This window comes from Bos mutus, chromosome 2 (genome assembly GCF_027580195.1).
Source record: "Bos mutus isolate GX-2022 chromosome 2, NWIPB_WYAK_1.1, whole genome shotgun sequence".
NCBI classification, from domain to species: domain Eukaryota; kingdom Metazoa; phylum Chordata; class Mammalia; order Artiodactyla; family Bovidae; genus Bos; species Bos mutus.
In genome coordinates, this window is record NC_091618.1 from 55936345 (window position 1) to 55952970 (window position 16626).

General features: G+C 40.6%; 1 protein-coding gene across 3 annotated transcripts in view; it reads right to left on the minus strand.

The window, feature by feature from the left end:
* MYO1B (myosin IB) overlaps positions 1–16626 on the minus strand; it is a 198771-nt gene that overhangs the window by 88561 nt on the left and 93584 nt on the right. For all 3 annotated transcript variants that reach the window (XM_070388967.1, XM_070388956.1, XM_070388948.1), the window contains exon 4: positions 11241–11335. In XM_070388967.1, coding sequence (XP_070245068.1) covers positions 11241–11335 — 95 coding nt within the window. The remainder of the gene's footprint in view (positions 1–11240; positions 11336–16626) is intronic.

Sequence of the window (16626 nt, forward strand, 5' to 3'; positions counted from 1 at the left end):
CAGGATGGACACCAGGGACAAAGTGCTGTGTGTGTGCATGCATGCGTGTGTGTGTGTGCTCATGTGTATGGGAGCAGAGGGAGGAAGGGAGATCAACCAGGAACGAGAACTCTTTGGTAGCTGGGGGAATTGATTTGACCTCCCAGAGATCTTTTAATGGCCTGAACGAAATAGTATCAAATTCTCTCGGGGTCAAATCTATTTTAAAAAGGCATCAGTAGCAGATTTTTTGGAACTTGGATTTGACTGACATCATATGGCTGTTAAAACTGTATGTAAACCCACAATATCTACCGAGATATCACGATGAGGTTAACTTAAGTTGAAATTAGGAATCAGTTTTATTAATTTTAAAATCTATTTAAGTAATTCAAATATAATGTTTTAATATATTTCAAAGATCCTTCTAAGTTGTTAATAAGCTTCTATGTTCAGATTCTTAACTATCTTCAGTAATTCTACTACTGGGCTCATTTTAATAAATCATTTTTGGAAGCTGGGATTAAGGGTAATTTTCTCCAAGTAAAGCCTCACTGTCTAAAAGAGACTACTCTTATTATTTTTTTTTCCTGACGTAATACTTGATCTTTAACTCAAGTAGTTCACAAGAGAGTCGACTACTTTAGAGAAAATAAGTAAACCTGTAGGACAAGTGGCAAGGTCCACGGTAGTTCAGAGACTGTTTTCCCTATATTTCACCGTGCTGGAGACAAGAAATAATAGCTATCTAATGAGACTTTCTGCTTCATTTTCCTTGGCTCTTCTATGCTAAAGTTCAAATACATTTAGATCTTTATTCAAATATTTAGATATTTATCTAAATCAAAACTTTATGTAATCACCTCTACATATGAAAAATATTACATTTCTGAGGAGAATCAAGAATTAAATTATCATCCTCCTCGATACTACAAAGCCCAATTTTTGAATCATGTTAACTGTCACAGGAACCAACTAAGCATGACCTTGGCAACCACAATATAAAACAGTAAGCCTTTTCCAAGACAATACTATTGAGTAAAATGAATGCATTAATCCACTAATCATACTCTCAGGGACAATGTCTTGCATGTTTGCTGTAAAAATATAAAAGGGTTCTATTTAGGACAAAAAAAAAGGGTATTCTTAATATGTACTAGCCATTCAGGTGTGACCTAAATCAAATCCCTTATGATTATACAGTGGAAGTGAGAAATAGATTTAAGGGCCTAGATCTGATAGATAGAGTGCCTGATGAACTATGGAATGAGGTTCGTGACACTGTACAGGAGACAGGGATCAAGACCATTCCCATAGAAAAGAAATGCAAAAAAGCAAAATGGCTGTCTGGGGAGGCCTTACAAATAGCTGTGAAAAGAAGAGAAGTGAAAAGGAAAGATATAAGCATCTGAATGCAGAGTTCCAAAGAATAGCAAGAAGAGATAAGAAAGCCTTCCTCAGTGATCAATGCAAAGAAATAGAGGAAAACAACAGAATGGGAAAGACTTGAGATCTCTTCAAGAAAATTAGAGATACCAAGGGAATATTTCATGCAAAGATGGGCTCGAAAAAGGACAGAAATGGTATGGACCTAACAGAAGCAGAAGATATTAAGAAGAGGTGGCAAGAATATACAGAAGAACTGTACAAAAAAGATCTTCAGGACCCAGATAACCATGATGGTGTGATCACTGACCTAGAGCCAGACATCCTGGAATGCGCAGTCAAGTGCGCCTTAGAAAGCATCACTACGAACAAAGCTAGTGGAGGTGAGCTATTTCAGTTGAGCTATTTCGAATCCTGCAAGATGATGCTGTGAAAGTGCTGCACTCAATACGCCACTAAATTTGGAAAACTCAGCTGTGGCCACAGGACTGGAAAAGGTCAGTTTTCATTCCAATCCCAAAGAAAGGCAATGCCAAAGAATGCTCAAACTACTGCACAATTGCACTCATCTCACATGCTAGTAAAGTAATGCTCAAAATTCTCCAAGCTAGGCTTCAGCAATACGTGAACCGTGAACTTCCAGATGTTCAAGATGGTTTTAGAAAAGGCAGAGGAACCAGAGACCAAATTGCCAACATCCGCTGGATCATGGAAAAAGCAAGAGAGTTCCAGAAAAACATCTATTTCTGCTTTATTGACTATGCCAAAGCCTTTGACTGTGTGGATCACAAACAACTGTGGAAAATTCTGAAGGAGATGGGAATACCAGACCACCTGACCTGCCTCTTGAGAAACCTATATGCAGGTCAGGAAGCAACAGTTAGAACTGGACATGGAACAACAGATTGGTTCCAAATAGGAAAAGGAGTACGTCAAGATTGTATATTGTCACCATGCTTATTTAACTTATATGCAGAGTACATCATGTGAAATGCCGGGCTGGAAGAAGCACAAGCTGGAATCAAGATTGCTGGGAGAAATATCAATAACCTCAGATATGCAGATGACACCACCCTTATGGCAGAAAGTGAAGAGGAACTAAAGGGCCTCTTGATGAAAGTGAAAGTGGAGAGTGAAAAAGTTGGCTTAAAGCTCAACATTCAGAAAACTAAGTTCATGGCATCCGGTCCCATCACTTCATGGCAAATAGATGGGGAAACAGTGGAAACAGTAGCTGACTTTATTTTTCTGGGCTCCAAAATCACTGCAGATGGTAACTGCAGCCATGAAATTAAAAGACACTTACTGCTTGGAAGGAAAGTTATGACCAACCTAGACAGCATATTAAAAAGCAGAGACATCACTTCATCAACAAAGGTCCGTCTAGTCAAGGCTATGGTTTTTCCAGTGGTCATGTGTGGATATGAGAGTTGGACTATAAAGAAAGCTGAGTGCCGAAGAATTGATGCTTTTGAACTGTGGTGTTGGAGAAAACTTTTGAGAGTCCCTTGGACTGCAAGGAGGTCCAACCAGTCCATCCTAAAGGAGATTAGTCCTGGGTGTTCATTGGAAGGACTGATGTTGAAGCTGAAACTCCAATCCTTTCACCACCTCATGCGAAGAGCTGATTCATTGGAAAAGACCCCAATGCTGGGAAAGACTGAGGGCAGGAGGAGAAGGGGATGACAGAGGATGAGATGGTTGGATGGCATCACCGACTCAATGGACATGGGTTTGGGTGGACTCCAGGTGTTGGTGATGGACAGGGAGGCCTGGCGTGCTGCGGTTCATGGGGTTGCAAAGAGTCGGACGTGACTGAGCAACTGAACTGAACTGAACTACAAGGGAAGACCCATACATGTAAATGAGCAGGCTCCACATGGATTCCATCACTGTGTCAGGGAAGAAAGGTATGAACATAAGCAAGGCTTTCTGAGGATCTTTTTTTTTCAGAACTAATAAATTTATCCAGGAGTTAACAAGTACCCACGCAAGCATTAACAGATAGCTAGGTTGGCCAAAAAAATTCATTTGGTTTTTTTCCATAACATCTTATGGAACCCAATATAAGTATCATCGTATGTCACATACACATCATATAAACCCTGTTACATATGTCACATAGCATAGAGATAGCCATACACTTATACACCTAATACTGATATATTTATCTACTTACACACCTCTCTATTTCCTTGGCTAAAGCACCCAAGGTTTTCTAGGGACTGAACAGGTCTGGTAGTTCAGTGACCGAAAGAGTATGACTGCCTATACAAGCAAGCCATGTTTGTATACAGTGAAACAAGGACTCTACAACATTGAAGAACACCCTTTTCAATAGCCCTGAGTCTGCTGTGCTACAAAATAAGCCAGCTGCAGCACATCCAAATTGGCCAGACAGGCAGCTGTGAACTGCCCCAATCAAAAGCAAGGGTCTTGCAAAGAGAAACACTGCCTCTGCTCCGAGAGGAATCGTGACTGGAAATGTTTGTACTGAAACACAATTAAAAAGAAGCTGCTTTGCCTCTGAAAGTTGGCCACAAAATCTCTGATAATTCATATAAAACACACGAGTCATGAAAGACCTCGCTCACATGAGGAAGAAAGAAAACATAGCTCACGGCATTTTGGCCTTGAGCTTGCTTAGCTCTTCTGTGTCCATGTGGAGATAGTCAGCACTGTAAAACGCTCGTGGATGTTTAGGCTACAAAAAGTCAGTCACATCTCTGTTGCTGACCGAGTCAGAAAACTATCACAGATATAAAGCAGTGCAAGGTCATCTGGGATTCAGAACCAAGGGTCTTAACGAGCAGGGCAGGCTTCACAACTCTTGTAGCAGATGGCTGCAGAGTTCCTAGAAACTGATGTAACTGTAAAATTAGAAGCCAAATAATTTATAAAGCTTTCTTATATCAGGATCATCTTCTCAGGCCCACAGTTTACTCTGATGTCCTTGGAAAAATGCAGTTATGATGGTTCCCTCATGTTCTGCCTCCCTGTCCCCATCAGTGCTTGAATGGCTCTCCACAAACTATTTGTATTCATGATAGTGAATTGTGAGTTCACTGCCTAGAAATAGTTGGGCACTTTTATGAGGCATGATGAATTTTTTATTTAGCACAGCAGTAATGAATTAAATAGGACCCCAAAGGATTCAAAGAGTTTACACCTCTCCCTGGGAGCTCTCATTATACGACCCTACAGTGTAAGAGTGTCTCCAATGTTTAAGACCAATAACATCATCATCTGCCAAGAGAGGTTTACAACCTCATTAAGTTAATTACTTCTTATAAAATGAGCCCTCTGATACTGCGTGATGGTTCTGTATATGCTATTTAGTAAAAACTCTCACTGAAAAGAGATACTGTATAAGTACAGAGCACATTCCAGGCCCTCAATAAATGTTAGTTCTCTTCTTTCATTCATTAGCTGATACAAAAATGCTAATAACTACATGTACTCAAAAAAAATTTTGGTGAATAAGATAACGTGACATTCAAAAAATGGCCTGGCATTCCTCTTCCCCACAAAACTGAAATTAAACCCCCTCTAGAAAAGCCTCAACCACTGTGCTACAATCCCTGTATTATTTTCCATCATTTCATTTTCCCGTAAGTAATCTCTATGAAAAAGAGACATTAAACAACACAAAGTCTCTTTACTCAAAACTATTACCTAATGACAATCAAAACCTTAATGCAATTTGAAACAATGTCTGTGTCACTACTTTCAAAAGGAAAGAAAAGTGGAAAAAGATGGGAATAAGTAAGTAAAACACTAACTGTCTCTATGGAGATGGAGAGGCAGGAGACGCTTTTGGAATCTATAAGCGAAAGGAAGGGCAAAGCAGTCACCAAAGAGTATAGCTGAGTGGATCTTTACAAACAGAGCTCTTAGGAATAGTGCCCACCACCCAGCACCAGGAGTTCTATGTGATGGATAAGTGAAGCCTCACCAGATCTAGGAAGCACAGGAGCTCAAAAACAACACAAATGTTCCAAGTGACTTTTGGACAGCGCTACTCAAAGTATGGTTCAAAGACCAGCACTACTCAAAAGCAGATCTGTCCACAAACAGCTATTGGTCTGTCTACACATGAGAATAGACTTTGAGAGAAGTTTTTGTAGCAATCTGGTACCTTGTCTGTTGAAACTAAAACTTTAAGTTGGGAACCTTTCTATGTCTTCTTGGATTTCTTCTGGTATTTATTGATCAGCAACAGTCTGGGCGAGTGAAGAAGCTGGTGCTTCCCAGTGGAAGGTTTGACAATATGGCCAAAGGTGGTACCCTCCTCCAACCTCCCGCGGGAAGCAGCGCCTGTAAACAAAGCTTCCCAGCAGAGGAGGTGGCAATGACCCTGTGAAGCAGGTGTCCATTCTTCAGCTTATGAGGGGTAAAGAGGTGCGAGAAGGACTAAATCTAGGGAAGATGATAGGATCTCAAGCAGTGAATGGGACACTGAAACCAAGAGGACAAGTTATCAAGTAGAAAAATGTCAAGAAAAGAGAAAAATATAGAAAAGAAGAATGAACTCAATGTGCCACTAGATTTCCACTGGAGGAATAAGGTGTTTCTGTTTTTCACAGAAAGAATGAATGTCTACCCCATGAAACAGTAACAGCAACCTCTACTCCATCTCTCAATAAGGAAGGGACACAAGCCCAACCAGGAAACAGAATTCTGCACCAGGAGGAAGCAGGTGGTTTACAACTTTCTGAGAAGGAGGAGGTCATACACTAACATGGCTCATGAGGGGACACATGTTCCAGAGGAGATGAAGAACTGGCCCACGCCAATCAAACCAGTGACCATAACCCACTTCTGATGACTCACGTGGTAACACACTGAAATAATCAGATACTCAAAAAATTATAAAAACATGATGAAGAATGAGTAAAAATCTAAAAGAAAATTAATAGGCTTAGGAATATTTTCATCTCTTCCTCCTTTATGCCTTAAAAAGGAAACAAATGTGAAATGAATAGGCTGGTAGATACCATCAAAATGACTGGGGTGGGGACAGGTGACATGAGACATCATCACCACCAATGACTCTGTCAAGGGACGCAGTTTTTAACTGACCTTGCCACCACTTCCACTGGCCAACCTGGAAACAAACAAGAAGCGGTACTGCTTTTAAGAATTGAATTCTGTTTCACAATGAAAGGAAGGTTAGAGGCAGTGAAAGAGCAAAAACTTTCTCCCAAGATATCAATATCCTCCTAAAGTTCTTACTGGGAAGAAGGAATGCTAAACAGTGAAAGACTTCACAAATTTCTGAGTGAACAGAGGTAAGAGCCCATACCCAGAGTTCAAATGAATGATCTAAAAAGGGGTGGGAAACTCAATATAATGACTATTTACAATATATACTGACAACACACAGCGAAAAGCAAACCCTTCCATGAATAGTAACACGAGCTGCCACTGGGGTGGGGGAAACATGAGGGGAAGGTACAGAAGCAGGTAGGGGCTAGGTCAAGCAGAATCTTCTGGGTTAGGCTTATATTTTAGTGCAATAAAAACCATTTCAGTGAAATGAAAACTTTAAATTAAAAAAATACCTTGAAGCAACAAAAATGGAAAAATACACCAAAACTGATGAGATACAGCAAAAGTAGTTCCAAGAGGAAATTTTATAGCTATAAATGCATACATCAAGAATAAAGAAATATCTCAAATAAACAACCTAATATTATACCTCAAAAAAGTAGAAAAGTAAGAACTAAGCCCAACCTTAGCAGAAGATACAGTTTTTTGAGGAAACAATAAAGATTAGAGCATAAATAAATGAAATAGAGAACAGGAATGCAACAGAAAATTGAGTTGGTTCTTCAAAAAAATAAACCAAATTGGCAAAACTTTATCTAGACTAACCAAGGAAAAAAAGAGAGTTCTAATAAATAAAATTATAAATGAAAGAGGTATCAACAAATACCACAAAAATAAAGGATCATAAGAGACTACTCTGGACAGTCATATGCCAACAAATTAGACAACCTAGAAGAAATGGATAAGTTTCTAGAATTATGACTAGAAAAGCTGAAGAGACCAATTACTATTAGGGAGAGTGAATCAGTAATCAAAAACCCCAAAATAAAAACACCAGAACTGTCTCAAACTCTTGTAAAACAAAGAAGAGGTAACACTTCCAAACTCATTTTAGCAGGCCAACGTTACCCTGATACCAAAGTCAGATAAGGATACTACAAGAAAAGAAAACTATATCCTTGATAAATGTAAATGTCAAATCCTCAGTAAAATACTAGCAAACTGAATTCAACAGGTTCATACACAATGATCAAGTGGGCTTTGTCCTTGGAATGCAAGGATGATCCAACATATGCAAATCAATAAACACAATACCTCACAGTTAATACATGTAACACATCTGAATAGAATAAAAGGTTAAGATCATGTGATCATCTCAACAGATCTGGAAAAAGCATGTGACATGCAGTAGAATGAAACCGACAAAACTTAATTACCACTCACAAAAATTAACTCAAACTGGAATTGAAAACTTAAGTGCAAGACCTGCAACTGTGAAACTTCTAAAAGGAAGCAAAGGAGAAAACTCTTATTAGACACTGGTTTTGGCAATGATTTTTTGGATATGACACACAAAGCACAAACAACATAAACAAAAATAAACAAATGGGATTACATCAGACTGAAAAGCTTCTGCACAGCAAAAGAAATGATTAACAAAATGGAAGGCAACATACTAAACGGGAGAAAATATCTGTAAATAATATGACCAACTAGGGGTTAATATCCAAAATACATAAACAGTTCATACAACTCAATCCCTCAAAAAACCCAAATAATCTGATTAAAAAGTGAGGAGAAGACCTGAATAGACATTTTTCCAAATATGAAAAGATACTCAACACCATCAATCACCAGAGAAATTCAAATCAAAACCACAATGAGGTATCACCTCACACCTATCAGAATGGCTAATATATGTATAAAACAAACACATACACACAAAACATGTGTTGGAGAGGATGTGGAGAAAAGGGAATCCTTGTGCCACTACTGGTGGGAATGTAAATTGGTACAGCCACTATGGAAAATAGTATGGAGGTTCCTGAAAAATTAAAAAAAAAAAAAAACAGAACTACCATATGATTCAGCAAAACCACTTCTGGGTATATACCCAAAGTAAATAAAATTACTAGGTTGAAAAGATATCTGTACTCCCATGTTCCATGAAGCATTATTTACAATAGTCAATACCTGGAAACAAAGTAAGTGTCTGTCTATGGATGAATGAATAAAGAAAATGTGTTATATATATACAATTGAATATTGTTCAGCTAAAAAAAAGGAAGGAAATCCTGCCCCTTGTGACAACATGGATGAACTGTGAAGGCATTATACTCACTGAAGTCAGTCAGACAAAGAAAGACAAATACTGTATGATCTTGCTTATACATGGAATCTTTAAAAAAAAAAAAAAAAAACCTCATAGAATCAAAGAGTAGATTGTTGGTTTGGGGAAGAAAGGGGAAATGAAGACATGTAGTTAAAAGGTACACACTTCCAGTTATAAGATGCAGTGCTAGGAATCTAATGCATAGCATAGGGTCTAGAGTTAACACTGTATTGTATTCTTACAAGTTGCTAAGAGAGTAGATCTTAAAAGTTCTCACCACATAGACACAAAAGAAGGTAACTCAAAAAAAGAAAAAAATCAAACAGGCCAAGGCTTTGATCCAGTTTTCAGTTTTACAGATCATTCTGGTATCTTTCTGCAGGCAAGCATAAGGGGGAAAGAGACCTGTTAGATATTGCTACAAACAGTCCTCAAAGGAAAAGAGGATAGGTGGCTTGCTCTAACTAGAGTCTCCAGGTGGACACAAAGAAAAGGAAGAAAGAGCTTGGCATGAGATATATTTTAGAGGTAGGGCTGATAGAAAATGGCATTTATGTGGACGATACAGGAAAAGAAAACATCAAGGGTGACTCTAACATCTCTAGCTTGAGAAACTAGGTTGACAGGTGGTCCCATTTATTGAGATCAGGAAGTTTGGGTAGGAGGATGAAATCAAGAGTTCAGTTTGGGGCATGCTTAGTCTGAGATGTCTCTTAGAGACTCACTTAGACATGACAAGCAGGTACTGGATGTGTAAGCTGGGAGACCAGGTAAGAGGAACTGACTGGCATATACAGTTTAGGAGGCAACTACATAATCTGAGACTCGTTGTGACACTCTCTTAACTGATAATACAGATGACTTCAAATAATTAAGTGACTGTCCTGCAGAAGAGCAAGTATACTTATTTGGTAAGGTTCTAGACTACTGAGTAAAGAGGAATACATAGAGGCAGAATTCATCTCTAAGTAAGGAAGAACTTTGTTAGCCAAACCTCTGTGACAAAGTCCATAGGCCACCATACAGAATGGTGAGCCTTCTATCAGCTTCTGCTGTTGCTGGGAGGACCCTACAGTAGATGGCCTATATAAGACTATGCTCTCTGTTACCTAAGATTCTCACATGCTGGACCTTCCCCCTCCGTTTCTGTCCACCCAGAACCTAGAACCCGCACAACCAAAAGAAACAGTGCACTGTGTGTTCAAAGGCTCTAGGAAGGGAGCTGGACACACTGGTCTAATCATTCTTTCTTCAGCTACTCTAGGGAATAGAGAAGAGGCACTCCTCATGAAAGTGGAGTAGAAACAGATACTTCAGGGCAGGTCAGGAGAAACAGAAATAGATATTTCAAGGCACAGATCTAACTAAGGGCTGATGAACAGAATGGATGCAGTCAGACGACTGAAACATCCACAGGGGATTTTCTTCTTTTGATCATCAGGAAATCAAAGTTATTAATCTGATAACTAATTAGCCAAGCAAAGTGGAAACATTTAAATCCCACTCTGGCAAACAAGTAAAAATTACCAATTAAAAGAGTCTTATCTATAAAACAAGAACATCTTAGAGATGAAACAGTTATGAAAAAATCATCCTCCTCTTTCATGGACTCATCAGTTCCATCAAAGAAACCCACTGACAAAAGCAGTCCTAACCTGTCCAAGTTTGACTGAATCAGACAGCACAGCTCTTCTGAACCTTTTCCAGGTAGCTGGGCACCATCTGTAAAAGCACATTCTCACTCAAGACCATCAATCACACAAATCGTTTTTATTAAAAGCACGAGAAACAAAGCATAATCCCTCCATTTGAGGGGTTGTTTTATGGGGAGGTTGCCAACCTGTCTAAAAATACATACAGAAATCTCAATTCTTCAGGCTTCAGAGGAAGACTTATCTTTTTTTCAAATAGTTTTTTAATATTTACTATTATTATTTTTTATTTGGCTGCACTGGGTCTTAGTTGCACCATATGGGATCAAGTTCCCTGACCAGGGAGCGAACCTGGGCCTCCTGCGTTGGAAGCTTAGAGTCTTAGCCACTGGGGTACCAGGGAAGACCCAGAGGAAGGCTTCTCTGGAGTGAAATCCACCATTTCTTGGGGCCTTCCCTCACATTTAAGCAGAGGTAGGCTTGTGGTTGTGGTCTCCCTAAACTCAAATAATTATTCCTTAGGAAAGAGGTAAGACTTTACAGATTCTGGTGTCTTGGAGGAAAGGTCAAAGACCCTGAAGTACTCAGGAACTACACTAGAGGTCTAGAATCCAGGAATTGACTCCCGCATTGGCTGGAACCCCTTTTGATAGGTGCCTGCTCCTTCACGTGAGAGATGAGGCAAGTTCTTCCTGGAAAACATTCCAGGATCCTAACAACTGGCCTTCCTGCAAAGAAGTCCTGTAAGCTTCATGCTAATGAGCCCACTTTGCTGACACCATCCTGTCCATGGTTCACCTTCTTAGAGGAGAAAGTAAGTTGTCAGGTGGTGACCTTACCTGTTTTTCCTGCTCCGCTTTCCCCAGTAATCAGAATACACTGGTCTTTATCTTGATCTCTTAGGGATCTGTATGCTTCATCTGACAGGGCAAAGCTGCACGGGATAATGGAAAAAAAAAAAGTCCTTACAATTCAGCTCATTATTATTCGTTTACCAGATATAACAGGCTCTTTAAGGGCCACTGTTATGTTTCAGATAGAAAACGAAATATCACATTGTTTTTCTTCAAATTCTTCAAGTAAATAAATAAAGTTATTTATTCTTTGTGGCCCAAGTTATCTTCTCCTATGCATTCCCTATTAACTAAAATGGTATTGATGTACTGTACACCATAAAGATATGCTTTATTTAACCCACACGCTATATTTACAGCTTACTTTGTTAAAATCTGGGCAACTAAGAGAACCAAGAAAAAAATTTACAACACATGTCCACAACTGGATAATGTTGCTATTTCCAGGATGATAAACTGGAGTTTCAAAACACTGAGAAAAAAGGTTTTCAAATGTTAGAAAATGTTATCAAATACTAAATAGCTGACACTACCATCACAAAACTAAAAGCAGAACTACCACCTTCACAAACAAGACGGTTGAAACTATGAGATCCACCAGTGGGAGGTGGTCCTGTAGGCTGCCATGCTTCTTGCCCAGTCTTGGGCTCCATGATGACAAAGGGCCCCCTATCAAGTGAGCTCTCATGTCGACCTTCCCCTCCGCAAAATCAACTAACAAGGTAAATTCTGACTCCCTCTAGCTAACTGAAGAATAATTTTGACAATATGATGCTGTCTTAAAATAGGTAAAGCTGCTCTTCTAATTCATTTATTTTGAGTCTACCTAATGTGAAGAAAATGCTAGGAATGCAAAGATAATTAAGATTCAGCCCTTCTTTGATGAGTTTTCAGCCAAAAGTAGGGGAGAGATACAAATAGAGAATAGATAAGTGCAAGGAAAAAGATATATGCAAAACATTGCAGAACCAGACAGGGCCCTCAGTAGGGTGAGGATTAGAGTTGGAGTATTTTAAGAGGTGGGAAAAAACAGTCCTAAAGAAGTAATGAGCAAGACAAAGGACTTTGAGGCAAAAACAAAGGCCAAGATATCCTAGAGGTGGACTAAGGGGTATGAGCAGTTGCATGCTGCTGAAAGGCAAGGCCTGAGGAGAAATGCACTAGAGAGATGAAGTGAAGTTGCTCAGTCATGTCCCATGGACTGTAGCCAACCAGGCTCTTCCGTCCATGGAATTTTCCAGGCAAGAGTACTGGAGTGGGTTGCCATTTCCTTCTCCAGAGGATCTTTCTCACCCAGGGATTGAATCCAGGTCTCCCAACTTGCAGGCAAACGCTTTACCATCTGAGCCACCAAGGAAGCCCAGAGAGATGAGCAGACTCCAGATCAGGAGAATGGAGCCACCCAGGGGGACTGTAAGCAGAAGAGGGGCAGGACCAGACAGTAACCAGAGAGTAATTGGAGCTAAAACACCAACATTTACCCTGCACCAGCATGGGCCCCAGGCCCTTTGCATTTAAGGATTCTAAGTCTCACAATGAAACCACTATGAATATATTATTCAGTTTAGTTCAGTTCAGTCGCTCAGTCGTGTTCAACTCTTTGCGACCCCATGAACTGCAGCACGCTAGGCCTCCCTGTTCATCACCAACTCCCAGAGTTTACTCAAACTCATGTCCATCTAGTCGGTGATGCCATCCAGCCATCTCATCCTCTGTCGACCCCTTCTCCTACTGCCCCCAATCCCTCCCAGCATCAGAGTCTTTTCCAATGAGTCAACTCTTCACATGAGGTGCCCAAAGTATTGGAGTTTCAGCTTTAGCATCAGTCCTTCCAAAGAAATCCCAGGACTGATCTCCTTCAGAATGGACTGCTTGGATCTCCTTGCAGTCCAAGAGACTCTCAAGAGTCTTCTCCAACACCACAGTTCAAAAGCATCAATTCTTCAGTGCTCAGCTTTCTTCACAGTCCAACTCTCACATCCATACATGACCACTGGAAAAACCATAGCCTTGACTAGACAGACCTTTGTTGGCAAAATAATGTCTCTGCTTTTGAATATGCTATCTAGGTTGGTCATAACTTTCCTTCCAAGGAGTAAGCATCTTTTAATTTCATGGCTGCAATCACCATCTGCAGTGATTTTGGAGCCCCCAAAAATAAAGTCTGACACTGTTTCCACTGTTTCCCCATCTATCTGCCATGAAGTGATGGGACCAGATGCCATGATCTTCGTTTTCTGAATGTTGAGCTTTAAGCCAACTTTTTCACTCTCCACTTTCACTTTCAGCAAGAGGCTTTTTAGTTCCTCTTCACTTTCTGCCATAAGGGTGGTGTCATCTGCATATCTGAGGTTATTGATATTTCTCCCAGCAATCTTGATTCCAGCTTGTTCTTCTTCCAGCCCAGCGTTTTTCATGATGTACTCTGCATAAAAGTTAAATAAGCAGGGTGACCATATACAGCCTTGACGTACTCCTTTTCCTATTTGGAACCAGTCTGTTGTTCCATGTCCAGTTCTAACTGTTGCTTCCTGACCTGCATATAGGTTTCTCAAGAGGCAGGTCAGGTGGTCTGGTATTCCCATCTCTTTCAGAATTTTCCAGTTTATTGTGATCCATACAGTCAAAGGCTTTGGCATAGTCAATAAAGCAGAAATAGATGTTTTTCTGGAACTCTCTTGCTTTTTCCATGATCCAGCGGATGTTGGCAATTTTATCTCTGGTTCCTCTGCCTTTTCTAAAACCAGCATAAACATCTGGAAGTTCACGGTTCACGTATTGCTGAAGCCTGGCTTGGAGAATTTTGAGCATTACTTTACTAGCGTGTGAGATGAGTGCAATTGTGCAGCAGTTTGAGCATTCTTTGGCATTGCCTTTCTTTGGGATTGGAATGAAAACTGACCTTTCCCAGTCCTGTGGCCACTGCTGAGTTTCCCAAATTTGCTGGCATATTGAGTGCAGCACTTTCATAGCATCATCTTCTAGGATTTGAAATAGCTCAACTAGAATATATTATTACTAATCCTATTTTCAGATGATGAAATCATGGCACAAAGTGAAGATAGAACGTGTCAAGGTCACACTGGCAGTATGACGCAGTGGAGCCCAAACTGAGCCCTGCTCTTGACCACTGGCACACACCACCTCTGTGTTCTGGACAGATCACAGGGCCACAAGAGTACACTAAGAGAGATCCATCTAAGGCAAGGAGCCCGGTGAGAGGCTGGGACTCTTGGAAGGGTGTCAATTCAGCCTTTCAATCACAGACTTGGGCTTTTCTTCAGAAAAGTGTGTGCAGCCATTAATACTGACAATGCACTGAACACCTTCAATCTGCCAGGAGCTGAATCTTATGTGAACAATGTACACTGATCTCTTTCCATCCAGCAGCCCTCCCTCCCTCACCCTCAAACCCCTTCAGCCATCCCCTGAATAAGCAGTGTCCTGCTCATCCCCAAGGATGCTCAGTGGCCTCATCCTTGTCCAGCGTTCCCTGATTTCCCAAGTGAGAAGCAAGTAAGACCCTCTGTGTGATTACATACTGTTGTTGTTGTTGTTTAATTACAAAGTCGTGTCCAACTCTTTGTGATCCTATGCACGGTAGCCTGCCAGGCTCCTCTGTCCAGGGGATTCCCAGGCAAGAATACTGGGGTGGATAGCCATTTCCTTCTCCAGGGGATCTTCCCAACCCAGGGATGGAACCCTCGTCTCCTGCATTAGCAGGTAGATTCTTTACCACTGAGCCACCTGGGAAGCCCCACTGCAACCTGGGACAGTGGAAAAAACAGTGAATCTGGAGGCAGAGGGCATCCAGGATGGATAGGATTCTATGGGCCCCAGACCCACAACTTACCACCTACAGGACCTGGAGCAAGTCACTCACCTTGGCTGAACTTTGATTTCTCCAGGTACAAAATAAAGAAATGTAGCCCTGTACTTTAGCTCAGAAAATTAAATCAAACTGTATGAAAGCACCTTAAAAGTGACTCAGTCCTCAATAAATGTCTAATGTCTTTCTGTATTATAATTAGTTATGCAGACATCTTCTTATCCCCTACCAGAGTGTAAGCTTCTGGGGGCACAGCCTTTCTGTGTAATTAACTTTCGTGCATTCCACAGAGCTATAAACATAAGACATTGTCTATACCAAAATATGAATGAATGAATGAGTGGACCTTCTCCAAGTTTTGACAAAGCCCCTAACGGACTGAGCTCCATGAAGCAGGAAACTCGTATCTCCTACTGCCTTCAGACAGGGCAGGAAAGCTTTACTTGGATTTCTTATTAGCCCCCTCCTCCCTCCCATCCCTCCCACCTCAAGACAATAGTTCAGCAAAGCCAATGTCATCTTCACCACTGGCAAGAAATGCAGGAAAGCATGTTACGCCAAATACAAATGAACTCTTCCAATCATATATTGATATATTTGCTGACCTCTTCATGGATTAACACAGGTCTTTCCCCAGGTTCCTAGTACTGCAAGTTAGCTTTATATATTCTACCATCGTTAGATCCCAAATGATGCAAAATTACTTCTAACATGATTAACCACATGTGATTGTGACTGCACACATATATGCATGTGTACACACACACACACACACACAGGCTCAGAAGATCACCAAATGACTCTGACATGGGTTTATTTCCCATCAAAACACCCAGGTAGAACACTTACTTTCCTCTTGTCTATCTAGACAGAATCGTTAACTGCTGTCCCCCAACCTGGGCTTGATACATCTAGTGGGTTTAAAGGCTAAAAGGGATGGTTATTCTGTCAGGTTTCTGAAGAGTCAATGATTTCAAACTGCCATGAAAATTTACCAATTAAAGTACTCACACACCGGGAAAACTGGCCCGGAATACTAGCAACATCCACCTCAAGCAGAGCATAATGCCATCTGACTTACTTCGTATAAACACAAGATCTTGACTTCACTTAAAAAAATAACACAGGGGGGCCAGGACACCAGCTCCCCTCCCAACCATACTCTCTTTCTCTCTGGCAATGTTCAATCTTACTCTCTCTCTGGCAACGTTAGCACGTACCCATCACCACAGCCAACATTTGTAACTAAACTGAAACCACATGCCAGCCTTCCCAACCACTCTATAATTAAGGAACCTAAATAAATCTTTAAAGCAGTTTTTACTTAAAAACAGTTGTGACCCATATGCTTCACATTATTTTGTAAGCATGTCAGCATTGTGATTTACCACACACAAAAATGAATGGTTTACTGCACTATAATGATGATAACTTAAGGGGCAAACATGGTCTTCATCGCACCACATCAAGAGCAGGGCTTCATCTATTTCTTCTGTCCTCTACTTGAGCTCTAAGAATAGCGACAGCCTGACGTTTGAATGC